The following is a 27,817-nucleotide window of genomic DNA, read 5'->3' as shown; positions in this document are numbered from 1 at the left end:
AAATTCTTTTTCCCTTCTTCCAGAGTGAAGCGTCAGAAATATTCTGACAGAGAAGATGAGAAACAAGTGAATGTCAACACATCTCATCACAGTCCATTCAGCAACTGCAGCTCAGCTTAAAGGAAGAAGTTGCACAGGTGCAGTAGAGAGAAGGAGATGAAATGTGCTTTGACTCGGAGCAGCAGTGAGGAGCAGCAGTGAGGAGCAGCAGTGAGGAGCAGCAGTGAGGAGTATTTCTCTGGATTTCGTCGTTACAGGGATTTGGAGCTGATGTGGATGTTTCTCTGCAGAAACTCTAACACACACCACAGTGTGAAAAGTCAGTGTCACGCAAATGAAACAAGCTTAGTTTAATATTTTGATTATATGTTTGGGATTATTGGACAAAGTGTGTGTTTGTGTCAATCATCCGTTTGACCTGTGGTACCAGAGTGTAAGTCCCAGCAGGTCCTGATGTCTCTGGTCTTGGCGGTGCAGTCAGCAGTAAAGTGTGAATGTGGTCTGAAGGGTTTTTCCTGACCTGTGACTGTTTGTCTCCGAGGGACTTCTCTGAACCTGGATGTGCAGCAACTTAGGATCTGGTGAGGACCCGTCCTGTTTCGATCCATGATTCAGAAAAACAAACCTCCACCTCTCTCTCAGAGGCTTCTCCTGTCTCACAGTAAGACAATTCAAAAGCGTGTTTTTACCTCCAGGAGTGTGTTTTCTCATCCTGTTTGTGTGTTTGTCCATTGATTTGGTGATTTTCAGGTCAAAAGACGAGACGTTGAGTTTATTTGACTTGAAAAATCACTGAATCAATTCTTACTGGGCAGAGTGTTTAAGACTTTGTTAAACCGTCTGAATCTGTTTTGTCCGTCCGTCCACATTAAGTCGGCGTTTGGACACCTTTGTAAAACGACCTGTCTTCTGTTTAAATGTGGAAAACGGTGGTGGAGACGTGATCAGTGGCTGGAAAAGTTCAGAGGACGTCTCTCTGTCTTCTCTTCCATTCTCACCAGATCGACCTGTGTTTTAAGTTTCTGCCTCTTTGTTTGGATCCAAATCCGGTTTCAGATTCAGGTTTTCTTTACATGGTGTCTTATTAGAATGAAATGAAGAGGACTTTGCAGCCGAGGCAGAGCTGCACTGTGAACATCGACTTTGGCTTTCACATGCAAATGCTGGTATAGAGTAGAATAGAATAGAATAGAATAGAATAGAATAGCCTTTATTGCCATTGAACAAATTACAGTGGCACTTCCCTCTAAGGTGCTTGTGTGTCACTATTGACAACACACACACATGCTCTCTCTCTCTCTCTCTCTCTCTCTCTCTCTCTCTCTTCAGTATCTGCTGCTGCCGAATCTTCTCCTTTGGATGTTTTTGGGGGGGAGGAGCATTTCCTTCTCCCCTTTTCCCCCTCAGAGCAAATCCTACATTTATCCTCCGCCTCCTCTTTCTCTCTCCCTCTCCCTCTCCCTCTCTCCCCCTCCCTGGTCTTTTCTTCGGTTCAGGAGAAGCTTCATTCAGTTTCTCATCTCTGTGACTCACAGCTGCTGAGGATGGACACTCGGATCTTCACCCTGCACGTCCTGACGCTGTGCTGCCTCATCCACGGTAGGCTCAATATACACACGCACACACACACGCACACATGCTCACACACTCACACACACACACCTTTTCCTCGTCCCCTGCGATGAATCTGTTCAGTGGTTTAGTTAGTTTAGTTCCTGTTGTTAACTCACTGACAATGAGCAGCAGATAGTATGAATAAGAATGATGATGATGATGATGATGATTATTATTATTATTATTCAATAACAATAATGATTATCAATCCACTTTCATGTAGCAGTTTTTAAAAATGTAGTATTTATAGAGGAAATGGGGGAAAAATGAAGTCAACAATCAGAGGCTCCAAAATGATTCAAAGATTATTCCCAAAACAAATTGTGACGAAAAGTCACAAGATGTCAAAGCCGTATTTTTCTGAAACTATATTTCTGAAGATGTGAAGCTCTGAGTGTCGATAAATGCAGGAGGTAGAATATTAACACAGCAACACCACAAACTGAATCTAAAAATGGGAAATAAAAACCTCAGTAAACTGACAGTCAATCAAAACAAAGTCCAGTTTAGATGATTCAAAGAGTCTAAAACCACCTCAGGTCTGCACTCAGCTGAACTGATGAAGATGAGGGGTTTCTGACTCACTGATATGATTCCCTGTTGTCTCTGATCTGTCGCACAAGATGGACAAAATAACATGAACACCCCTGAATCAGGATCATCTCTGCAACACATCAGCAAAGACTGAACTCAGGATCAGTCTAATGTTTATGATTCGGTTTTTAAAATCTTTATTTAAAGTCGTTTCCATCCAGACATCGCACTTGTTTCCCTCCTGCTGAGTGAATATGAGCCGACTGGTTGATAAACAGCTGGCAGCTGACTCTCACTTGCTGCCATTAAACCACTGCAGAAGAAGAAGAAGAGGTGATTCAAAGAGCTGCAGTCGAAGCTCAGACGATGGAAAACAGTGTGAACATGATGGAAACCTGAAGCTCTGCCACAGCACACCTTTCCAATTCAGTGGTTTAGATAATTGGCTTAAAGTGGAGATTTATGTACAACCTGTCAGACTCCTGGTCAGCAAGTAGATCTGTGCAGGGCAGTGAGCAAAGTATTCAATCAAATCCAGTCACACTTTTACTGGATGGAGAGAAAAAAAATAATGGTTTCATCTGTGGACGCAGACGTTTGGAGTCTGATCACCTTCCTGCTTCAAGCTGCAGATTATTGTTTTGGTTCTTGCTGATTGAAAAAGCTGATTCCAGGATTTTGTAGAGTCCATCTTAAAATGTGGCATTTTGTTTGTATTTTAGTGGAGAAAAACTCAGAGCATGATACAGGAATCAGTCTACTCCCTGTGAATAAACCATAAAATAATCCAGAAGTTAGAAAAAGAAAATAAATCAAACCTTTTTTTTTGTGTAAACCTGTGTCAGATGTTGAAAGTGTTGATATTTTTACTCTACTTATTTTGGGGGGATCCATGTGATTTGGCCGTCTCATGTCCAGCTGTGTGTCTCTGTTGTGTGCCGTCCCCTTGCTCTATCCCGACGTTTCAACTCCGTCTCTCAAAAAACACAATTGGAAAAAAGATCTAAGGAAAAAGTTATCCGCAGCACATACACCTTTAAAAATCCTCTGAATGCTGACACGAAATCAGCCATGAACTCCATAACTGGACCTGAGAAGGAAACATGTTTCCGTCGTGTCCTCGTATTTCAAACGTCCTGGCAGAAACCCTGAGCTCAGGGACAGGACTGACGAGTCGAAGCATGTTGTTAGTCTCACCCTCCTCCGCCTCGGTCGATCAGGGTCTCATCCAGCACCTGTCAGTCATTCTGATGAGCTTTCATCTCTGCTGAGGCTGATGTAACCACGGTCCATGAAGCCTTCTGAGGCCCCTCTATGTGGCACATGAGACATGAGACACCTGTCAGTCCAGAGCCATGGTTCCAGATCTCGCTGTGAGAGTCTGTGCGTCCGCCGACGGCTAATTTGGAGTCAAAGATAGAAGCTAGAAATGTAGGACCAAACTCTCACCATGTTACGGCTGCGACGCATGGCTACACACCAGCCAATCAGAATACAGCAGGAAGTGATGCAGATTTCATAAGCACCTTTTTTTTTTAAATAGGGAAAGAAACAGACACACAAACAGCTGCATTTTCAAACCGTGAGAGGTACAGGTGCATGATAGGAGCTGATTCAGCACACATTCATCACACAGGCCGACAGCCTCACGCTGATATCGTACAGTCTGACACAGACTGAGTCCAAGACTTTATCGGACCCGTCCCACACAGTGTCACATACGATGGAGCTCCACAGAGGCTCCTCTGTTTGTTCCCGCCTCCCTCAGACGACCTCACACTCACGAAACTGAACGCATCCCAAAACGTTCTGAAACCGTGAACAGGTGGTTTCAAGCACAAACACACTGACTGATAATGAAGAATTTATTCCTGTGACATGTGCTGATGAACCGTGTTTGTCTCCAGCCTCTCTGCAGGGTGTCTATCAGCGGCGTCTCTACAAGGAGCTGATGAGAAACTATAACCCGTTAGAGCGACCAGTCAACAACGACTCCCACAGCCTGACAGTGCACTTCAGCTTCAGCCTGCTGCAGATCATGGACGTGGTGAGGACACACACACACACACAGAAAGCATTGTGCTTAATCTACCTGTGATCTGATTAGGCTAATGATTAGAAGTGCCTCCCTGATGGGCGTCCAGTCATCGTACATTCTGGAGCAAATCGACCAAACAAACCAGAAACAACGGAGAATAAAATCCCAAACCCGTATTTATCCTCAGGGAAACTGAGGATAAATACATTACCCACCCTACATTACCCACAATGCAACTTGACCTCCAACAGTCACCTCTTCAACCTCCCGGAGCCCAGAGCTCGTTTGTTCAGTTTACAGCCACAGAGCAGAGGAAAACAGCTGAAACCAGAGAAAAAAACACTTTTTTGTTTGAAATGACTAAAACAAATAAACAGTTTTAAACTAGTTGCAGATCATTTTTTCTGTTGATCCAGTTTATCAGTGTTGGATTTCATTAATGCTCTAATGTTTCTGAGCAGAAACTAATCTCTGCAGCCAGGGTCCAGGGTCCAGGGTCCGGTGGGAAGACTGAAACCACAAGAGTGGAGCTGTTACAGCTTCTAGCTCAATGTTCAGTGATCTCAACAACAGCAAAGTGTTACTTAGTGTCAGTATAATGAGTGTCAGTGTTAGGACAGACACTCATTATACTGACACTTCAGTGATGAACTTTCCCACTGGGTAGTCAGACAGAATCACACACACACACACACACACAGGCCATCATTAGAGAGGCCAAAGTCCCGGTCACAGCACTTTTCACTCTGTGTGCGTTGTTTGGTTCTCATTTGTTGTTCTGCAGAGACTGACAGCACACTGTTCACTGTGTGTGTGTGTGTGTGTGTGTGTGTGTGTGTCTGTCTGTCTGTCTGTCTGTCTGTCTGTCTGTCCAGGTTTTGAGATGCCTTCCTCTGGGTCCAGTTTTTTCTAATTAATTTAGATTTTCTTTTGCCGTTTCTGTGAATGTGGGTAAAGTTTGTGTTACACTTGGATGGAAAGGTGTTTTTGTTTGTCCTCATCTCAGTCTGTCTCCCTGTTCTTTCCTCTCATCACATAAACAGATCGTCCTCTAACTTCCACGTCGTCTCTTCTCTCAGTTTGTCTCTTTAGTCTCATCTAACATCGTCTTTGCTGCCTCTGTTTTACGTCCCAGTGCCTCATCTGATTCCTCAGGTGATGTGAGTCCCTCCAGCCCTTATCTCTCTCTCCTCCTGCTGTTTGACACTTCCTCTGCTGGAGGAAAACTTCCTGTCATTCAGATTTCCCTCCTTGATATTGAGCTGTCTGTGTTGTTCAGAGCTTGTTCTTAGAAGAAGAAGAGTCTGAGCTTTCTGTGAACTCTACACACAAAAAGACAAACAGCATCACTCACTGACAACAAACTACATGAACATGCTAATTAGTTAAAGGGCTCATTAAAGGTTCACTCAGTGCTCCACAGAACTAAGTGAACATATTTTGTGGGGGATCGATCGATATCAGTGCCTCAGCCTGAAACTGGCTGGGAGCTGGAGTCTCAGGTTTCATGTTCATCGTTTCTCCTTGTTTTTACTGTGACTTCATCCTGATTCAGTCCCACCATTTTCTACAGCTATTATTCCTTAATCTTCCCTAATTTAACTGAATTGAAGCGACAGATGTAGTAAATATCCCCTGTACAGTTCATCACTGTTGGACAGAAACGTGTAATTATGAGGTGAGATCAATTTAAAAGAGATAATTACATTAAAGACATTTACACGTTGCGACTTTAAATGAACCAAATTCTCCTTCACTCGTTTTCCTCGACATTATCTCGTCTCATTCTTCCTTTTAGCAACTTTTTATGTCTTATCTTTTAGTTTAATCATCCACTGCAGAATTTTTTTTTTACTGTCTCAGTCGGCAGACTCACAATTCATTTCATGTCTTTGTCCTCTCTTGTCCCGTCTTTATTTACAGTGTCCTTTATGTCTCAGTTAAACCATGTGACGCATCATGTAATTCTCACCTTGTGGTGTCTCATCAGTTTTTCTGCATGATTTTCTTCTTTTTAGTCTCATCTCTGTCTTGTCTCATCATTAAACAGTCGGTTTTGAAAAGACTGAGTTGACTTCCTCTTTCTGTCCCTCTGAGGACACAGAGCTTCATCTGTTTTCAGTGTTAGACTCTTTATTTGTTACCGAGCCTCCTCATTCATTATTTAGAAATATCAGATAATGACACAGATTCAGATTCAGACTTTGTCCTTGTGCAGCTTCTCTCTGTCGTCTCTCAGCTTTCTGAGAATTTCCACATCAGACTGTATGTGTTTTATTTTCTGATCTCAGGTGAATCTTGTTTGTTGGATATAGACAGTTCATACAGAGTCTCCTCCTCCCTCCATTTCACATCTGACAGGCAGCTTGACGTGTGAGTCTGTTAAAGAGGCAGAGTCTTTACAAAGGCTGTGGGAAAAGCTTTTCTCTGGGGGGGGGGGGGGCGGGTAGGATTAATGCTCTGCTCAAATTAGTTCTCACACTTTATGTGCATTAAGGCTAAACAGGGACGTCGCAGCACAGTCGGTAACATACACAACGTTATGCAACAACAGAGATAAATTATCTGAAACTTCAGATTAGCAAGTGACCACAGTCACTGCATCATGTAGAAGATTTCATATATTTCTGTTGCTTTTCCTGAGGGTTTTTTTTAATACTGCATATCAGTGATTTTTTTCATCTGATTCATGGGTCTACAGAAGTAAAATAAGTAAAACCGACTCCACCTGTTGTCTTTAAAGATGGTTCTGAGAAGTTTGTATCTTCACGAGGACAAAAGTTTTGTGCATTTTGAATTGACAGCAGTTGAAACGGACTCTAATGGACTCAAAGTCACAGCTAATAAAAGTTTCAAAAAGCTGACTGAAACTTTTCAAACGTCCCGCTGTGTGCTCTTTATCATCCAAACTGATGTTGATGATGGAGTTTAGCGGTGAAACGCTGTCACTGTGTTGAATGTTGAAGAAAGTTGCTCAGATATTGATTCTTCTCGTCACACCGCTCCCTGTGACAGCAGCGTTAGGGTCAGTTGTTGATTGGTTGTTGGACCGAAGAAGCAGGTCTGTCTAAAAATCACGTGGTTGTTTTGTTGGATTTTCATGTCAGCCTGCTGACTGGTAAAGCATGAGGTCAGTTTTATTAACACGATCTAGAATGTTCCTGCTCCAGCACATCAGCCAGGCCCAGCTCCTCCCTCCCTCTGCCTGTCAGGAGCCTCTAACTCTGCTAACAGGAGCCCGTCAGGGGGCTTTGAGCTCCGTGTGGTGGGGGGGTGGCAGTTATCAGCTTGTATCATCTCAGCTGCAGAGCACAGTTTCACAGCTGCTGCTGCTGTTTTGCCTCGTTGCTCCTGAGGTTTATATCCAGACGAGTAGGTTTTGTTTCCAGCTGACCGATTGGGTCTGCGGCTCCCAGGTGAGGTTGAGGTTGAACAGAGATGAACCCTAGTTTCCTTCCTTTCTTCCTTCCTCCTCCTCTGCTGCTGCTGCTGTTGTGGCTTTTCTCCAGTTGCCAACATGAAGCTGTTCAAACACACTCAGGCTCCTGCCACCGGTGTGACGTTGATGAAACATCCCTGCATCAGTCACTACCTCTGCTGAGAAATTATTTATCATTTCTGTACTTTAGTCAGGAGAACAGTTTGTCACGGTGTGACACTTCATATATCTCTCACACAGAAAACAGTTCAGACGAGGACGAGAGGGATCAACAGTGCAGAGGAACCAGACTGTGCAGGAGTTTCCCTTTTTATCAACTGTAACGCTGCACTAATCAATGATTTCACATGAACAAACATTCAAAAGACGACCTGCAGAGAGAAAGGTGTCGCTTTTACCTACAAAACCACTGATGGTTTTATCCACACACCAGCTTCTCTGCCTGAGCCAAACATAAAAACTATATTTCAGCTTTTTTAAAACGAGTTTTCGGTGTTTCTCAGGTTCTTTAATGTGCAAATTGGTGGATGGAGATGAACTTGTGTTGATAGAGACCAGAGGAGGCCAGATACTTTTCTCAGGAGTTGGTGGAGACTGAATCAGCAAAGGAGAGTGAATGTTGGACTTTGATTCATCGGTTAATTCTGACGTGTAAAGAATCACATCAGGTACAAAGTTTTCAGGTTGAGAAGTTCAGGTCAGCGAAATTACTGAAACATAAATGCATAAACAAACACAAATAAGTGATGAATCAGAAGAAATGGTGGAGCAGCAGGTCACGGCGCAGGTGAGCCGACTGAAGGTCAGTCATCTATTAAAGCTCTGCTTTGTTTATCTCTTTCTGTCCTTCCCTCTGCTTACAAAGCCCCGTCCTTTAATTCCCTCAGTACGCTCGGCTACCTGAGAATGTATTAACAGGCCGGACATTCATCAAACTGACATTATTCATATTCATCCTCCCCTCTGCTTGCTCACCGCCGTGTTTAAGATTCATTTAAAGGGAAGAAAGAAACAGAGGAGGGCGGACGGACTTTAACCGTGACTGCAGTGACTCAGGAGTCGTTCTCAAACAGACCACACACTGATTGTTTTGTTCTCCTGTTTTTAGGATGAGAAGAACCAAGTACTGACAACGAACATCTGGCTGCAGCTGGTGAGTTTTCTTCTCCGACAGTAGACTCAGGTTTATGTGACATTCACATTTCCTCACCCTGAGAAATGTCTCTCTGTTCCTTTATTCACATTTCACTCTCACCTACACCCTGTTTGAGTTTGAGGGTCTTTGTCTTTGCTCTGGAGGACGTTACGTCTCCACAGAACCAGTCCAGCTGTTTCCTGTTTCTATGCTAAGATCAGTCCTCTCATCTAAATCCCAGAAAGAAAGTTAATAAATGCATTGTTGAAATATTCCTTTAATGATGTTGCACTGGCTTTAGCTTTTAACCAAGGCAGCGATCAGCTGGGAGCTAGTGTAATGATCCATGATTTAGTGGAAACAGATGAAGAGGTAAATGAAGTCGCCTCTTCAGTTTGTCAGAACCTCTGCTGGGCCTTCGCCCCTCCCCACCCCCCGCTGTCACAGCGCTCTGCTGGACCCTGGGACCAGAGTCCTTTGGTCTTGTGTGTGACCCCAGTCACTTCCAGCTGTTACAGATGGGACTATTTGTGCCAGTCAGGCCAACGGAGACGCAGTGTAAACTGACTCGGGGAAAGAAACCAAGTAAACATTGATAATAAATGGAAGCCTGCAGCCGCATCAACCCATCCTTCCTTCAGCTCGGCTCTCAGAGAGACTCTGGAGGAATCGCAGAACTCTAGCTGTGGTGTTTGACCCAGATAAGTTTGCTGTGATGGAGAAAAACTCGATCCAGCAGCGAACAGAGCGCCAGCTCCTCTCTGTTTCCACAAATACTTCATCTGCTGCTCTCCTGCTCGCTCTGCCAGACACCACCTCTGATACTTTACAGCTTTCTCACATCCACTCTTCTTCCACTTCTTTATTCGCTTTAACTTCATCTCACTCTATGAAAAGCTGCTTCTCTTTTTGTCAGACGGACTCTGGTGTGAATGTCAGAGCTAATGGACAGTGAATTCATTAAGAGAGCTTCCTAAACCCATTTCATGCAGCTGTCCAAATTTAATTAGGTTTCATATCAGGTCCTGTGGAATGTGTGTTTGTAAAGTGGTGATGCACTAATCCGGCCTAATCTGCTCCTCTCGGATGGAAAGGTTGGCTCCTCCCCCGAGGCTCAGCATTTCCTCTCTGCAGCACCCTGCCAGAACCAGCTAGTCTTTTAGCCTAATTTAATTTGGCGTCCGCCTCTCCTCCTCCTCCTCCTCCTGCACTGCTGCTGGAGTCTTTGTGTTTTTTTGTGAAAGAGTTGAATGTCTGTGAGCGAGAGGAAACATTTCAGCACCAGGAGCTGTGTGGGTTTTTAATGTCAGAGTGTTACTGCAGCCTTTGGAAGTTTCTCTCCTGGCAAACTAAACTTTAACTCGGAATGAAAACAGCCTCAGTATCAACATTTCAGAGCAGATTGGGTTCAGTGGGGGCTCATATTCTTTTTTATTTACAAGCTGTTAGTGCCCAGACACATATCACTGAGCACTAAACACACATAAAATACAGTTAGAGTCTCAACATGTAGGTTCAGTGTTTACCATGTTCATCATCTCAGTCTGGATGATGTAAACTCAGAGTACAGCTCAGGCTGATTTTGCAGGTGTTTGGTTTGTGGCTGCAACTAAGGATTATTTTTTAAAATAAATTAATCTTCCAATTATTATTATTATTATTATTTTAATTTACTGATTCATTGTTTGGTCTTTTCACAATTCCTTCCACTGTGGTGCTGAGGATAACGTTGGTGCTGCAAAGGACAAAATACAAACTGATCCAATAAAATTCGACGTTTTCCATCAGGTCAGAATTTCCCTCTGAAAAACACTTTGGTCCATAAACTCTAAGGCTTCATGTGACCTGTCCCCCTAATGACAATGTGATGGACAAACCTGGCATTTTTTTGGTGAGTCTGTTTGAAAACTAAAGCTTCAGCTAAAGCTTTCAGCACGTTGTCGGTTCATCTTTTTTGTGTCTCTAGGAGCCGACATTCGGTTTTCACATGTTCAGTCTTTTTGAGAAGGAAGAATTAAAGTGTCGGCAGATCCAAATATAAGCAGTATCTCTGTCAGAGTGGATAATCCGATTAAAAACCACAGCATCAAACCAAACATGTCTCTACCACTGGATGAGCCTGAAATAAATCTGATGTTGGAGTTTTATCTGAAAGCAGATGTTGAAACACGGCTGAAAATGAACCAGTTTGTGAACTCCTGCGATGTCCTGACATTCTTTGTGTTTTTTTTTTATCCTCTTGAAGCTTTATCTTATTGCATCAGTAAGCCTCCTTTCCTTTATAGTGTGCAGGTTCCTTGAGGTCTGATCCTGCTCTGACTCTTTGAGCCTTTGAACCTTTTCAGACATGAGGAAAGCAAGCGCACTCATCTTCACCTGCCCATTAAAAATACATGTTCACGCTCGATATGAAGTCAGTTTCTCATCTCGCTTCTGACATTGATTTATTTTTTCTCTTTGTGGTTATTTCATGATCTTTCTGTTTTAACTGGAATTTAATGCATAAAGTTTGTTTCTTTTCGTTTTGCTGTTTAACTGGAGTGAGTTTCCCAAAGCGTCGCTCTGTTCTTTTCACAAAGACGTTCAGTTAAAAGCAGCTGGACCTCAGTTAAACCAGTTTTACATCAGCTCAAGTCGGACTTGAATATTTCCATAAAAGTATGGATGCTGAATTCCTGCGGAAAATCAGGACTGTTGCTATAGTAACTGAAGCAGTGAATATACTTTCTTTCACACAAATACTCAGTCACCACAGTGAGACGCCTCTAATCAGTTTTACATGGATTTGTTTGATAATGGTCTGCTGTGTTCTGCTTTCTGTTGTGTTCTGCGTTCTGCTGTGTTCTGCTGTGTTCTGCTGTGTTCTGCTGTTCTGCTGTATGTTCTGTTGTGTTCTGCTGTGCGTTCTGCTGTGTTCTGCTGTGTTCTGTTCTGCTCTGTTCTGCTCTGTTCTGCTGTGTTCTGTGTTCTGTTGTGTTCTGCTGTGCATTCTGTTGTGTTCTACTGTGTGTTCTGCTGTGTGTTCTGCTGTGTGTTTTGTTGTGTTCTGTGTTCTGCTGTGTTCTTCTGTGTGTTCTGCTGTGTTCTGCTGTGTTCTGTGTTCTACTGTGTGTTCTGCCGTGTGTTCTGCTGTGTGTTTTGCTGTGTTCTGTGTTCTACTGTGTGTTCTGCTGTGTGTTCTGCTGTGTGTTTTGCTGTGTTCTGTGTTTTGCTGTGTTCTGCTCTGTTTTGCTCTGTTTTGCTCTGTTCCGCTGTGTTCTGCTGTGTGTTCTGCTGTGTTCTGCTGTATGTTCTGCTGTGTGTTTTGCTGTGTTTTTGCTGTGTTCTGCTCTGTTCTGCTCTGTTTTTCTCTGTTCTGCTGTGTGTTCTGCTGTGTTCTGCTGTGTTCTGCTGTATGTTCTGCTGTGTGTTCTGTTGTGTTCTGTGTTCTGCTCTGTTCTGCTCTGTTTTTCTCTGTTCTGCTGTGTGTGTGTGTGTGTGTGTGTGTGTGTGTGTGTGTTCTGCTGTGTGTTCTGCTGTGTTCTGTGTTCTGCTGTGTTCTGCTCTGTTCTGCTGTGTGTTCTGCTGTGTTCTGTGTTCTGCTCTGCTCTGCTGTGTGTTCTGCTGTATGTTCTGCTGTGTGTTCTGTTGTGTTCTGTGTTCTGCTCTGTTCTGCTGTATGTTCTGCTGTGTGTTCTGCTGTGTTCTGTGTTCTGCTCTGCTCTGCTGTGTGTTCTGCTCTGTGTTCTTCTGTATGTTCTGCTGTGTGTTCTGTTGTGTTCTGTGTTCTGCTCTGTTCTGCTGTATGTTCTGCTGTGTGTTTTGCTGCGTTCTGCTCTGTTCTGCTGTGTGTTCTGCTGTGTGTTCTGCTGTATGTTCTGCTGTGTGTTCTGCTGTGTTCTGTGTTCTGCTGTGTTCTGCTGTGTGTTCTGCTGTGTGTTCTGCTGTATGTTCTGCTTTGTGTTCTGCTGTGTTCTGTGTTCTGCTGTGTTCTGCTGTGTGTTCTGCTGTGTGTTCTGCTGTATGTTCTGCTGTGTGTTCTTCTGTATGTTCTGCTGTGTGTTCTGTTGTGTTCTGTGTTCTGCTCTGTTCTGCTGTATGTTCTGCTGTGTGTTTTGCTGCGTTCTGCTCTGTTCTGCTGTGTGTTCTGCTGTGTGTTCTGCTGTATGTTCTGCTGTGTGTTCTGCTGTGTTCTGTGTTCTGCTGTGTTCTGCTGTGTGTTCTGCTGTGTGTTCTGCTGTATGTTCTGCTTTGTGTTCTGCTGTGTTCTGTGTTCTGCTGTGTTCTGCTGTGTGTTCTGCTGTGTGTTCTGCTGTATGTTCTGCTGTGTGTTCTGCTGTATGTTCTGCTGCGTGTTCATCCAGGAACTCTGAAGTCTGTTGTTTTCATGTCACACTTTAAAAAGTGATGGTATTGATTTAATTGGGTAAAAACCATGTTGAGCTGTGGACTGAGATGAAAGTGATACTACTGAATTTAGCATGACGCTCATTAAAAAATCATTTTACGCTTCTTTATGTGTTAAATTGAAACTTATTTGTTATATTTTTTTGTACATGTTGATGAATGCGAAACATCAGATTCATTTTAGCAAACATCTCTGAGACCTTTGTGAATCACACTCCTCAACTTCCTGTGACTTTTCAGGGGCTTCCTCTGCTTTCATCACATTCCTCTGGGAAAAACATTTCAGCCCAGTGACAGGAAGTAAACAAGGCTGCGAAAGATGTGTGCGACCTTCAGCCATCACAGCCTCACATCATCCACCCAGACCAAAGAGCTCAGAAAGGCTCTGAGATGTAATGAGGGCCGAGTCAGCCAGAAGAGCCGTGTATGCAAATGAGGCATCAGCTCGGCCCTGATGTTTCTTGGCAGCTCTCTCTTCTCTCTGTCACTGCTTCGTAAAAACACTCAGGGCTGTTACATAAGATTCATCAGTGTAATCTAGATTTTACCAGCTGTGACGTGGAGGTCGAACACTGACAAGCTGCTGCTTATCAGCTGGTTTCAGAGGAGAAATACACTTGTTATGGCTTCGGGACAATTTCACTGTTCTCACATTGTTTATCAGCCTAATTTCTGTCTTATTCTTTTAGACATACACCACGCTGTGTGGAAAACAAACTTTATTTAATCTTTTAGTCTGAGAGACCTGAGAACCAGAAACAGACGAGCACAAACCCAGAACAAAAAAAACAACACAAACAAGCCAGGGCAATTACAAACAACAAAGCTTTCATAAACAGCTACGAGACTAATCTTAACTAAAAACCACTGAGGGGACGGATCGAATCCAGCCTGAGGGCAAGATGAAAAAATGCCAAGTTTGATTTTTCAGACAGATGTTGAATTTAAATGATTAATGACAGTGTGGTGTTCAGCCAGATTCCCAACTCTCTGTATGACTCAGCAGGAGTGATACTGGTTAGACTTCAAATGTCAGTGTAAATGAATGAATGTAATGAAGTGGTGAACGACATGTTCATTTTCACCAAACCAGAATCTGAAGTTTTAGTCATTTAATGATCTCACGTTGTGGCTGTGGTGTCTTTGTTTTCCAGAAGTTCCACTGATGGATTAATATTACTGTGTGTGTGTGTGTGTGTGTGTGCGTGCGTGCGTGCGTGTGTGTGTGTGTGTTTTCAGTACTGGACAGATTACTACCTGCAGTGGAACATGTCAGACTATCCAGGTGTGACCAACGTCAGGTTCCCCGACAGCCAGATCTGGAGGCCGGACATCCTCCTGTACAACAGGTACACAACCTCACTGCTGCCGACAAACACTTAGACCGCATGAGTCTGGACTGTGTGTGAGCGTAACACACACACTGCACCAATGTTCAGTTTCAGTGTTCGACAAATAAAAATGTGTCATGAAACTCATTTGAAATAAAGTTCAGCCTGAAAATGGTTCAAGGAACTCCAGGATTCAGGATCTGTGAATCTCCCTGGATGAGAATAATGGATACAGTCAAAAGCTCCAGAGGAAGTAAAAAAAAAAAAGAGTAAGTAAGTGGGGCTGGAACAGAGGCTGTTCTGTGAGCTGCTACTGAAGAGGTGAAGTTGTTCTCAGCACTGATGTCTCATCTGCTGGAGTGAAGAACAGGCTCTTATTCTGAAAATGGATTGTTTACGTCCTTCTTTGAATGTAAACATCAGAGTGACAGGATTCATGTTGACAGGAATCAATAAAAGTGAAATCAGGTCATCTCCCGGTGAACCTGGAAACCCTGAGACCAGAGACGACTCAGTCGGTCCGAGGTTCATTCTCATCCCTCAGCTCTGATTCAGTAAACGAGCTAATTCAGCTAATTCCCTCTGTTATCGCTGCTGAAGACAAAGCTTCTCTCCCCGTCAGGATTAATAGCTCCCTGTTAACACACGCATCAGAGCTGCTGGCTGTGGGAGGCGTTTCAGCTCATTAACCGAGCAGCGTTCAGGAGCAAGGTTTGGTCCTGGGGGGTGGGGGTGAGGGGCTGTCAGAGGGAATATTGACCTGGTTGGCTTTAATGAGAGGGGGCCGACGAACGGGACCAGAGCCTGACTTTGAACTATTATTGGGCACTGGCTCAACTTTTACAGCAAACTTACTGTAGTTTTACTTACCGAGTTTCAAACAACTCGTCCGCCCACTAACTAGGAAAGCTCACACTTTTGGATTATACACAGCAGAAATGATGCTCGAGTTGTTTACTTGTTTTGTGTTGTTTACTTGTTTTGAAGCAGGTTAAACGTCCTTTTTGTCCAGACATGTCCTCCTGCTCCTCCACGGGGACGTTCCTAATAAAACCCAACCAACAGATTAGCCTGAGATTTGAGGATAATCTGAGAACATGATGATACCTTGGCCAATAACAAACAGGCACTTGCAGATGTTTGAGTAGATCTCTAAGTATTTAGAAAGTTGCTGGTTTTAGGGTCCGGATCAGAATTAGATCAGGTTCAGGTGAGAAAATGTAGATAATGAGTAATGTCAGTGAGGGTCCTCACAAGTATAGAAGCACAGACGTGTGTTCGGCTGTGAAACTATGATGATGTTCATCTGGTGGACACTGTGTCTGTCTCTGTCTCCGTCTCTGACTGTGTGTCCATCTGTCTCCATAGCGCTGATGAAAGGTTCGATGCCTCCTTCCACACAAACATCCTGGTCAACTCCACTGGCTACTGTCAATACCTGCCACCAGGTAATGCATAGGCCCCTCCCACCACTAAACAAACCCTCTCACTGGCTCTTCCATTCTCAGATAATCAGTTTACCATTTACGTGGGGAAACTCTCAGTTCAGACTGTCTTTGGGGGACTCTCTGGGCCTCAAAGTGTCTCCATTGTTCAGTCCATCAACCACCTTGGTCCAGTCTCCATCAGCATCCTCATTGGGAGCATGTTAGCATGCATCTGGCTCAAAGGCCAGAATCGTCAATATCAATATGGGTATTGATTAGCTATTCCACTGTGAGGTCGCGGGGTCAACAGGCAGAGGTCAGGAGGAGACATGGTCCTGACTGACGACCTGAGACTCATCATGACTTTCCCCCAGGCTGCTGATGGAAATGAGGCAGTTTTTATTTTGTATTTTGCTTGGACACAAACATCTGGAGTCAACACAGAATGACGACACATCAGGTCCTTTCATGCTGCTTTACACGAGCAAACAAAAGCAACAACATGTGAGGAAGAGGAGGGAAACTCATCGACTGATCAGAAATCAATAACCCGTAAAAGTGGTAACAGCTCTATTACTATTGACGGCTGACATTGATTAGTGAGTAGGGGAGTCGTGGGGAGGGACAGTGATGACAGAGGTGAACTCCGGCTTCAACATCAGAAATATCGCATTTGGGGACTTTTATTGTGAAACTCTCAAATCATCAATCTGTGTGATTGATTATGACACAAATCATTTTTGAAAAATATTTAATCAAAGTAAATCTGTCTCAACATTTTATAAGCTCTGACAAAATAAGGCAGCATGAACTTAAATTGGATATTTTATTATTATTGTTATTACTGATCCCTTACATGTGGTGTTTTATTTATTGATCATTTAAACAGCTCCATCCTTTAACCCTTACACTCGTTGTTACTGTATATTGTACATGTTATTAACTCTAACCCCAGAGAGTGTTTTGTCCACAGTTCAGACTAATTATTCTGCACTTCCTGCCTCCGTCACCTTCGTCTGAACCACATGTTCACTCTGTGACCTCAGTTTTTGGGTTTGAGCAGGTTCATTTCGTCTGTTCCTGTTACTTTGTGCTGCGGCCGCGTCCTGATTTCTCCTCAGGGATCATTAAACTTTCGTCTCGCTGTAGGAAGCAGGTGTTGGCTGGACTGGGAACAGATTGGATTTCCCTGAACCACACAGAGTTAATGAAACCTCAAACACAGACCTGACTGACTGATGGTTTCCCTGTGGGCGACCATGTTTCTTTTCTTGTATTTTTACCTGGATAAAAGAAAAATATAGAAATGAAAAATAAAACACTTTACTGCTTATCCACCTTCATAATAGAGTTCATCCCTGTGCCAGTAAACAGTTTGTCCTCACAGCTCGTCCTCGGCGTGTGTCTGGACAGTTTAAAGTTCTTTTATTTCTGTTGGAAGTCGTGTGGATTCAAATCATCTTTATCTGTCTGTGATTTATTTTCTTTCTGCTTTAGGGGTTCTATCCTTTTCATGAATTCCTCCTGTGTCTTTTCCTTTTTATTCTCTCCACACTGTGTAAACCTCTTTACTCTTTTCACTTCTCATTTTCTGCATGTTTTGATTTTTGATTTTATTTTATTGTATTTGATGATGATCACCCTCTGGACACTCAAATCTTTATTGTGTCCTTTCTTTATCTCCTCCACACAGCCTGTATTTCCTTTTTCCTCTCTGACTCTTTATCTTTATTTCAGGAATATTTAAGAGCACCTGTTATATCGACGTCCGCTGGTTTCCGTTCGACGTGCAGCGCTGCGACCTGAAGTTCGGCTCGTGGACATATGGCGGCTGGTCTCTGGACCTGCAGATGATCGAGGCTGACATCACCGGATACATCGCCAACGGAGAGTGGGACCTCGTGGGTGAGAGCTCATCAACACCTGCTCACACCTGTGGAGCAGTTTCTATGGATCTTACAGAATCAGTCACAAATAAATTGTGTTTATTTGTGTGTATTTTCACGGTCACACACACACACACACACAATGAAGGAGTATGAAGTGGATTAACTACAAAGTATGATGTACACAGCGCCACATGGACAAAAATATGTGGACACTAGACCATCACACTCAAAAGTTAAAGTTGAACACATGATTCCAAAACCACAGGCATCGATCTGCTGCTTTACCAGCCTCCACCCCCCTGGGAAGGTTTGGGATGGATGGATGGACTGAGCTCAGGTTCTTCCAAGTTCGTCCACTCGAAACTGAGAAAACCATGTTTACATGGATCTGGCTTCCTGAACCACACAGATAAACCAGAGGGAAACAGGAGCAAGAAAATAAAAATGATACATCTAATCGATCATCAGCAGGACATCGGATCTCACCTGTCTGGCAGCAGATGGAGAAGAAAAACTCCAAAGAAAATCTTGGGAGGGGGAAAAAAGGCAAGAAACTCAGGGAAGCTCATGTCATGGTGAGATCCCCGCCTGAGAGGACAGAGTGTGGAGCAGGTTTCGGGCAAAGTGAACCAGTTGTTGTAATTAGTTCCTGAAAAGTTTACATTGAGGAGTTTTCTCCCCGACAGCGACAGAATGTAAATGTTAGAGCGGAACGCGGCGGCCTGCGGAGTCGAGCCCGCCCGTGTTCTGATCATATCAGCGCTCCCATCCAGCATTCATCTGCTGCTAATTAAATCCTCCTGCTGCTGCAGAGCGCGGCCGGCCTGCAGGGCGGGCAGCTCACTGAACCTGAAGGCTGATGGAAACGCCTCTGCCGGCGCCGCCACATCTGTACCGCTCGCAAATGCCACGAAGCCCGACCAATGAGTGACATTTACATGTGGGACTTCAGCTCTGATTTCTCTCAGCAGTTTGGCTTTATCAGGGAACGAACGTTTGGAGGCAGAGACCTGGTCTGACCTGCTGCCTCCAGGGTTCACCTGAACACACAACACACGCTTCAGTGTTTTAATGAAGTCATCAAGCTGCCTGAACACGTGTACATCCCCCCGCGTGTTTCCGTGTCCATGTCTACGTTTGCTCTCACATCATCACATGACAGGATTTTACAGGTCTTTGCATCTTTATCCTCATTAAGCAGAATCAAAATCAAAATCAATGTCGTTCATCAAATCCAGAGAAACACATGACACACACACTTTAACACATTATTTAACTATAACTAACGAACGATTCTACAGTTATTTCATTTACTTTTGTTCTAGTGTCTGATTTGACTGAAACTTAAAGATAAACTGAACCAGTTTGTTATGAAACCTAAAAGCTCGAACAGTAAATGTGACCTGTTTAGTGTTAACATGTGTTAAAGGGTCTGTTGATTAACATAAGACATTCATCGCTCCTCATGTCCCTGCCCCACGTCCTCAGCTGTGTGAGGACTGTCCACACTGATTCACGCTTGCTGTCTGGTTGCTGGTGTGTTTTTCTGGCAGGTGGAAGTGGAAGTAATTGGCCCACAGACGAACAGGCCAATCAGGAACAGGGAGCCACATGCAAGTGCTTACACTTACAGCCTTACAGCTGCTCTCAGATCAGCAGTCCATTAGAGGACAGACGCTGTCCTCCACCACATGCTGCAGGATCGTCCTCGGTCTCAGGGGAGCTGAAGCTCTTCTCTTTGTAGCAGCCGATGAAAGAAAGTATGAGATGGAAAGAGAGAATGAGAGCAAGCCTCCTCCAGAGATGCTGTTCAGCCAATGGGCCGTTCAGAGGAAACTTAATTGAAAATCTCAGCAGCATGTTTCCCATTTATCCCCCCACACCCCTCCCCTCCATCACCTAGCAGAGATTAAAACCAATGTACTGAGCAATGTAGCAATGTATAGGCAAATGAAATGCAGCCAGGCGTGCTGCACTCTCCCACAGGAGGATAAAACAGGAGCAGGGAGTTTTATCTGCCACCTCTTCCAGTAAATAATCAGTAAAATAACCAGAAAAAGGGAGAGTGGACGCTCAGGAGAGAGAAACAGAGTTTAAGAGGTCTATACCTCAGTATACAGTCTGTGCAGTACAAAGCCTGGACTGTCCATTTGAAGCCACGTTGACCTGGTGTCGTCCTCATCGACACCAGGTTTCTGCTCTCAGCCCTGACAGTGATGAGCTCAGAGAAAAGCTGCCACAGCTTTTAAAAGGAAGGACATAAGAAGGTTTAAGTCTTTTTAACACTTTTTAAATATATACTTTCGTTGTAAGCACTTCTCTGATTTCTATGAAGTCCAGTGAAACTTCCACTGTTCAGCAGTATTACAGAGGTGAGGGGTCAAAGGTCGCAGCGTCCTGACAGCAGAGGGAACGATGTGAGGAATAATGACAATGTAGGGATGGGAGGAAACCAGGAGGGAAAGAACACAGCCCTTTGTTGCAGCTTGTGGTTATTATCATGTCATCATTTGTGCTCATTTGAATCCATCATGTTGGATTTTTTACTCATCTATCACTGGCATGTACATTATGGCAACAGATTATTATTCCAGTAATAAAACCGGAGCAGGCCTCATTACTCTCCGTCCTCCTCAGCGGGCGGTGTCATGCCTCCCTGCAGCAGCACTGGTGCACCATTTGATTTTGTGTGAAATGTTTAAATACTTAGCTTTTCTGAGCCATTTGAGGTGAAATGGCCTCGTTCGTGCAGGTGGAGCAGCTCGTGTGACTGGAGCCAGTGTTCAGCCAACACTTTCAATGTTTTTTATCATCTGTTTTCTCCAAAGTTTATCAAAAGTTTTCTGACTTTTCTGAGCAGCGACTGTCCTTTCTTGTTTTTGTTTTTGTGTTAATTTAAGTCTGAGTTTATGAGAAAACGGACGTGCACAGTCGCATCTGTTGGGAATTAAATAACATCTCCATAAACACTCGTGCCTGTATCTCCTGTAGGCTTTACTTCTGTGATGTTCTTTCATCAGAGAGATTTAAAAGCTGCTGCTCAAGTCTCATTAAAGAAAATCGAACATCAGTCAAGTTCTCTGATCTCAGCACCGCTTCAGATCTGTTACAGAATTGATCGTGAAGCTCTGTTACTGCTTCATAAATCACTAAATAGTTTAAAACACACCTCTGATCTTCTCTGACGTCGCCAGCACAAGTTGAGAGGCTGAGTTTAGAGACTATTCTGCGCTTAACACTTTTATTCTGTCAGTTATTTTCTTGTTTTAGTCTCAATTAGATTCAACTTGCAACTCAACTGTAAAACATTAAATGCAACAGTTACAGCACAAAGAGAAACAGAACAAAGGAAAATGAAACGATTCAGTCACAGAAAAGCTTCAGAAGGAAAGTTCAGTTAATCACAGCCTGACCAAGAGTCAACTTCAACTTAGGACGAGAAGCCTTTGGTCAGAGGACCTCAGAGGACACTGAGGGGAGACTGAAATGGAAGAAGGGACAAGACCTTCAAATACTTTGTGAACAAACAGCAGTTTTAAACTCACTGTCACTGTCTCACACGAAACAGTGACATTATTCAAATCAAATGTTCTGACAGAGCACATTTAAAAACATCAGGCTCTAACCAAAGAGCTTCACAGAGACAAATCACAGGGACGTTCTGTCACCATTAGACAGAGAGAACCTGATCACAGGACTTGATCACAGGAACTGATCTCCGTCACAGCTCTGGCCAGCTGATTTTTACACTGTAAAATGTCCTGATCAGCACAATAAACCTTCAGAGTCCTTCAATGTTCACATTTAATCCTTGTTTACATTATGTGTTTATGTAAAAAGAAGAAGAAGAGAGAGAATATGGAGCAGTGTGTGTGTTGGTTGAGCATCGTTCTGTTTGACATCGTTAGATAAATCAACCCAAATCAAATAGATTCAGAGTTTAATCCAGAATCGTCTCCATGTGACGTGTGTGACTCTGAGCTGTTGTGGCGGTGTCTTGTGTGCAGAGGTTCCCGGACGGAGGAACGAGCGTTTCTACGACTGCTGTAAGGAGCCGTACCCTGACGTGACCTTCACCGTGGTGATGAGGAGGAGGACGCTCTACTACGGACTCAACCTCCTCATCCCCTGTGTCCTCATCTCCACCCTCGCTCTCCTCGTCTTCCTGCTGCCGGCCGACTCTGGAGAGAAGATCTCCCTGGGTGAGAACTCTGTGTGTGTGTGTGTGTGTGTGTGTGTGTGTGTGTGTGTGTGTGTGTGTCCTGGTCTCCAGAGAATCACTGCTTCAAGCTAATTTTATTTCATCTTAACTGTCAGATGGTCAGACAGCTTCAGAAAGAAACGTTAAACAGCAACACTTACAACACACCCTGTGAAGAGGACAGAATAAAGAGGCTGCTGACAGCAGGCTCTGTGGGTCCAGGGTTTTTGGTTGAAAAAATAAGAAATAAAAACATGTAGAAATAAAAGCTGAGGCTTCTGCATGAACAGGTGCCACCAGAAGGTATTTGGTTGAACTGACCCTTTAATATAACTCCTGTCCAAACAGCCTTTGGGCCTGTAGCAGGTGTTTCAGCCGGCTGTCTCCTCCCTCAGGTGACTGATGGCTCCGCGTCGATGCTCATCAGCCATAAAACATCCTGAAACAGGAAGTTAAAGCTGGGAGGCTTCCAGCTGCTGGGATCAGATACAGTGTCTTTCACTGGAATTTAATTTATCCTCAGTCAAGTGTCAGCAGCACCATCACTCTTCACCCCCCCCCTCCCCACACACACACACACACACACACACACAGCTGACGCATTTACCCAGAGTCAGTATCGGTAAGCCAGTGGGTAGAGACTCAGCAGGACACGTCAAAGCACTTTCACAGGACGATGTTGAGAAAACAAGAGCAAATGTTAGAATTTAGACGTCGATTTCTTTTGTAATTTACAAACGCTGGTTAATTTTCCATGAAATGTTTAGACAAATCCTGAAATATTCAGGTGGGCAAAAATCTGAGTGGCTGTGTAGTAAACGTAGCTGTCGACAGTGGTGGTCGGAAGATTTGACTGAAAGATAATTATGTAGATTTTTTGTGTTTGTGTGTTTTTTCTTGGTTTATTGGTCGTGTGTGTGCAGCCCTCTGCTTCTGATTTGTATGGATTTATTCTGTCTTGTGAGCCTGTGTGGGTCATAATTATATTTATCACACAATAATGAAACAGTCATTCGTTAGCTCCTTTGTGTAAACAGGAAATGACCATTCAAACCCCACAGGCTCTATAAACAAGTTTTATGACTTGAAATGATGAAACTCGATCAGCTTTTCTTTGTGTTTGTGTCTCTGTCAATGAGCTTTTTGTGTTTTGTTGCTTCCATTGATCCAGTTCCTTTTATTAGGAAGCTTTAGTAGGCAGAGAAGTGGTGTGTAAATCCCTGACCTTTGACCTTTTTACCCCCTCACAGAGAGTCCGAATTACATTTTATTGCACTGTTTGACCTCATTTTCTAAAAGTAAAGTTTAAAATTAAAAAAAAAAAAAAGAAATGAAGTGAGTTGACTGATGAAATGAGACGCGGTGATTCAAATCACTGAGGTTTAGAGGGCGACTCAGTCCACCTCAGCTGGCCCCCAGGAGTCACAGGGAGCAGCTTCAGTTATACCATCAAAGATCTGAGCCTCAAAACTGCTTCAGACCATCCTGTGCTCCAGAGACAGTTGTGTGGTCACTGGTTCTTATTAAATCTTTTTGCCAACAGACCAATTCATATCGTCAGGCTCAGTCCAGGGGATTCGACCTCCCTCAGTTCAGCCTGAGCTCACCAGCTGCTCACAGAGCTGAGACCAGATCCAGCTCAAACTGTACGAGAAGGACTGAAGGACTCAGAGCTGCTGTCTGCTGGAAAAGATTTTCATGTTCAAACCTTTACAGAAAGTAAAGTGTGTGATATAACAGTGACTTTGTGTTACTGCTGCATAATTATCACACATTCATATGTTCACTGGTCACTAGAAATGAGCCTTTGTGAAACTCTGTGTGTGCAGGTGTGGGTCATAACTGCTCTCTGTGTGTGTGTCGGCAGGTATCACAGTGCTGTTGTCTCTGACTGTCTTCATGCTGCTCGTAGCTGAGATCATGCCGGCAACGTCCGACTCTGTTCCTCTGATAGGTGAGACACTGGATTAGAGCTTTATCACCTTCTCCTGCTTCTCGTCCTTCATCCCTTCATCACCTGAGTTATCTCTCTGTCCCTGGCATCGTCATATCAGCCTATCAGGATTGGTGTTACCCAGGATTTTCACCTTCCTTCTTTGGATTTAAAGGAAACTTGAGTGAAAATCTACACCAGAGAACAGCTGAAAATATAATCAGTCACTGAAGATAAGAAAAGATCAATAAGAAATTATTGATCTTTTCTTATTCATCACAGTCAAAGTAAGTTAGTTATAAGTGTGAGTTAAATTGCGTAACTCGTCGCTTGCTGCCCACATCACATCTATCTGTATTCAACACATGTAGAAACAGTGCTCAGGATATTACAGCCCTGCTGGTCTGATGCAGCAGCTACAAGTCTCACCCTCACAGCTTTGACCTGAACCCGGTGCTGTGCAGACGTGCAGGTGGTTAGCTAACCTCTGACATTAGACTGGACATCTGGATGTCTTTCTACTCCTCATCTCATGTGTTGTCTCCATCACTGTAGCGTCCTCTGGGGCAGCTGTGGCACAGAGAGTGGGTCCTTCACCAATCACAGGGGCTCCCTCCATCCACAAGACACTGAACCCTGGACTTCTCCCAATGCTTAGGCCAGGACCTTTCGTGTGTGTGTGCGTGTGAGTGGTGTAAAACAATCAATAAGAGTGTGTAAACATTGACCTTTGTGTTTCAGCTCAGTACTTCGCGACCACCATGGTGATTGTGGGTCTGTCGGTCATCGCTACAGTTCTGGTTCTGCAGTATCATCACCACGACCCTGATGGAGGACACATGCCACAGTGGGTCAGTCATTCCTCCTCCTCCTCCTCCTCTTCATCCTCCATCCGTCCACTCCTCTCCTCTTCTGTCAGTACTTGCTAATTTCTCTGTGGGGAGTCCACCGTGGTCTCTATGATCTGCTGCTTCAGCTTTAATGAACCTCGGGTCCTTAAAGGGGTTCCAGGTTTGAATGAATGAGCTGAGTGACTGTTAATGTTATTCATTCATTCATATTATTTATTTTCCAAAAATGTGTTTTACACACACACACACACCACTCAGAGGTAAGAGCTGTGGTCTTCAAACCAAGTTCCACCTTAATGGAATTTCTCTTGTTCCGATTCCCAGTGGTGTGTGTGTGTGTGTGTTTGAACGCTCCTGCTGAGGAAGAGCAGGGACGACTGTTCAGCTGTGAAGGTGAAGCTGTGAGGCTGAAAGGACAAATCTGTCTCATACTATGAAAAGTGGAGTCCTGCATTCACACACACACACACCAGATTACAGAGGTCTGTTTCCTCCCTGTCACTTCCTGCCAGTTGAGAGACTGAAGCTCAGACCTTCAGTCTCATGTTCGTCTCCTCAGTGAGTCTGTGAAGGAGACATGAAGAAAATGTAAGTGATCCAAATAAAATTCATTCAGGTCACTGATGTGGGAACAGTTCTCTCGTTGTTGTACAATGAATCTTTTCATGGGAAAATTTAACAGGGATAAAACCTGCTGTTGGTATGTTTCATCACAGTACCGTCCTCAGTTCAGTTGTCAGTGGAAATTTCTTTAACTGCCTCTGGGTCTTTCTGGTGTTACAACACCTGACTGTGTAACGTCATCTGCTGTGGACTTTAAAATCATGTCACCTCAGCCACCTCACATATTCGTCATGGACATTTTTTTTTTTTGGGATCTAAATTTATGTCAAACCTTTCCCTGTACATTTAACATGTTCTCATTATATCAGATCCTCTAATCAGACACTGCTGATACTGCTAAACCTGTCAAAGTGTGACAGAGTTCAGATGGTTCAGGGCGTTTTGTTCTGCACAGACAAACTCGAGCATCACTTCTCATGACTCTGTAGAAAGACTGAACATATTCCTACTGCCACAGCTCAAACTGAAAATATAGAAAAGTGAAGGAAAGGGATCAGAAGCCAAGTACACTAAAAAAACTAAGGAAAGGAAATTTAATGACACAGGAAAGGGTGTTTAAGTAAAACGGAAAAAAGGAAGAGTAAAGAAAATAAAGAAAAGAACGGAAAAGAAAGGATAAGAAAACTAAGGGAAGGAAAGAAAATCAAGTACAATGAAAAGGAACACAACAACCTCCAGACGAGTCACAGTGACCAGACTGAGGCAGAAGACATCGGACTGATGTTCAGAGTCAACAGTAAAGAAATTTTCACCAGCTGAGTGTGAACTGAAATATTGGACTGTGGGGAGATTTCTGCTGAGAGCACAGCAGCTACAGATCCACTTTATTCATGCTCTATTTTTATCTGCCTGCTTCTTCTGTGCGCACACACACACACACACACACACACACACACACACACACACACACACACACACAGACACACACACACAGACACACACACACAGACACATTTCCATATTTTACTATATCCATGGGGACTTACCATTGACAAGATGCGTCCCCTAACCTTAACCTAAACCTGATTCTAACCTGAATCCTGATACCAGGTCTGAACCCTCAAACTGTCCAGCATTTTGGTCCCTGCAAAACTGTCGGTCCCCACAAGTATAGTGGACGCCCAGCTTTCGGACCCCATGAATATAGTAAAAGAAGCCCACACACACACACACACACACACACACACACACACATGTATTCATGTCATACATGAACTCAGCTCTCTCGTGCAAAATTTTTCACATAAACATGTTTCTGCATAAATGAATTTTAATCAGCAGTTTTTATGTAAATACTTTTGACTCACACTTTGTAACGTCAACCTCCTGATAAGGAAACTATAAGTCTTCCTCTTCTTCTTCCTTTTCTGCAGCAGCCAGGTCCAAAACCTCCGGCTTCCATTGTCTGAATAAAAGCTGATTGGCAGTTCAGTCTGATCATGACCACTCAGACTCCAAAAGCAAAAGTTAGTTACTTCAGAAACATAAAAACATGTCTGTGTTTTAATCCGGAGCCGTCAAAGGAATCTCTGCTAAAGAAAAAAGGCACGATGAAGCCTCTGCAGTCCGTGGAGACTGTTGATCTGTTAAACTCTCTCACTGACGTCTTTTGTTTGGTGAAAAATGAGAAAACAGACCAAAGGCGAGGTGAAAATAGTGGGGTTGTTGTGACCACTAGGGGTCGCCAAAGTCATAAACAGCGCTTTAACAGTAAGGTGACTGTTCTCCTTTGCTTTATTTTCTCCTGCTTCAGACCCGTGTGATTTTGTTGAACTGGTGCGCCTGGTTCCTCAGGATGCGGCGTCCAGGTGAGACGAAGGTCCGTCTGGCGTGTCACAACGCCACCAAGCGTCGGCGCGGCAGCCTGTCCAGCTTGGAGCTCAGTGTCAGCCAGGGGTCACTGCGACATCACCCACAGGTAACCAACGGCAACCTCCTCTATGTCGGCTTCCGTGGTGTGGAGGGGTTGCACTACGCCTCGCCCACGGAACCTGAGCTCCTCTGTTCACGGCTGGTGGGAGGCGGCGTTGGTGGGGAGGAGGATGTGCTGAGAGGAGGTGGGGCCGGAGGAAGAGGAGCCATAGGAGGAGGAGCAGTGGGAGGCTCGATGCTGGAGGCAGAGCTGAACCAGATCCTGGAGGAGGTGAGATATATAGCCAGCCGTTTCCGTGGGCAGGACGAGGAGGAGACCGTCTGCAGCGAGTGGAAGTTTGCTGCGGCGGTGATTGACCGCTTGTGTCTGGTGGCGTTCTCGCTCTTCACCATCCTCTGCACCATCGGCATCCTCATGTCAGCTCCCAACTTCGTGGAGGCCATTTCCAAAGACTTCTTCAGCTGAGGAGGAGGAGGAAGAGAAGCTAGTGCTGACCCTCATACCTGCTGTCTCTATTTTTATTACTGTCGACAAATCAACAA

General features: G+C 44.1%; 1 protein-coding gene across 1 annotated transcript; it reads left to right on the top strand.

Moving 5' to 3' along the window:
* The first annotated feature begins 540 nt into the window (after window positions 1-540).
* LOC121182499 (neuronal acetylcholine receptor subunit alpha-7) lies at window positions 541-27,740 on the top strand. The gene is made up of 11 exons (XM_041039049.1): window positions 541-581; window positions 1,497-1,599; window positions 4,056-4,195; window positions 8,734-8,778; window positions 14,386-14,495; window positions 15,846-15,925; window positions 17,642-17,809; window positions 21,801-21,995; window positions 23,862-23,948; window positions 24,669-24,778; window positions 27,156-27,740. The coding sequence occupies exons 2-11, from the start codon at window positions 1,545-1,547 to the stop codon at window positions 27,738-27,740; spliced, it is 1,575 nt and encodes a 524-aa protein (XP_040894983.1). The 5' UTR covers window positions 541-581; window positions 1,497-1,544.
* The last annotated feature ends 77 nt before the right edge of the window (window positions 27,741-27,817 follow it).

Source organism: Toxotes jaculatrix, chromosome 5 (genome assembly GCF_017976425.1).
Source record: "Toxotes jaculatrix isolate fToxJac2 chromosome 5, fToxJac2.pri, whole genome shotgun sequence".
NCBI classification, from domain to species: domain Eukaryota; kingdom Metazoa; phylum Chordata; class Actinopteri; family Toxotidae; genus Toxotes; species Toxotes jaculatrix.
The sequence above is the reverse complement of the archived record's forward strand: the minus strand, read 5'-3'. Positions and strand labels throughout refer to the sequence as shown.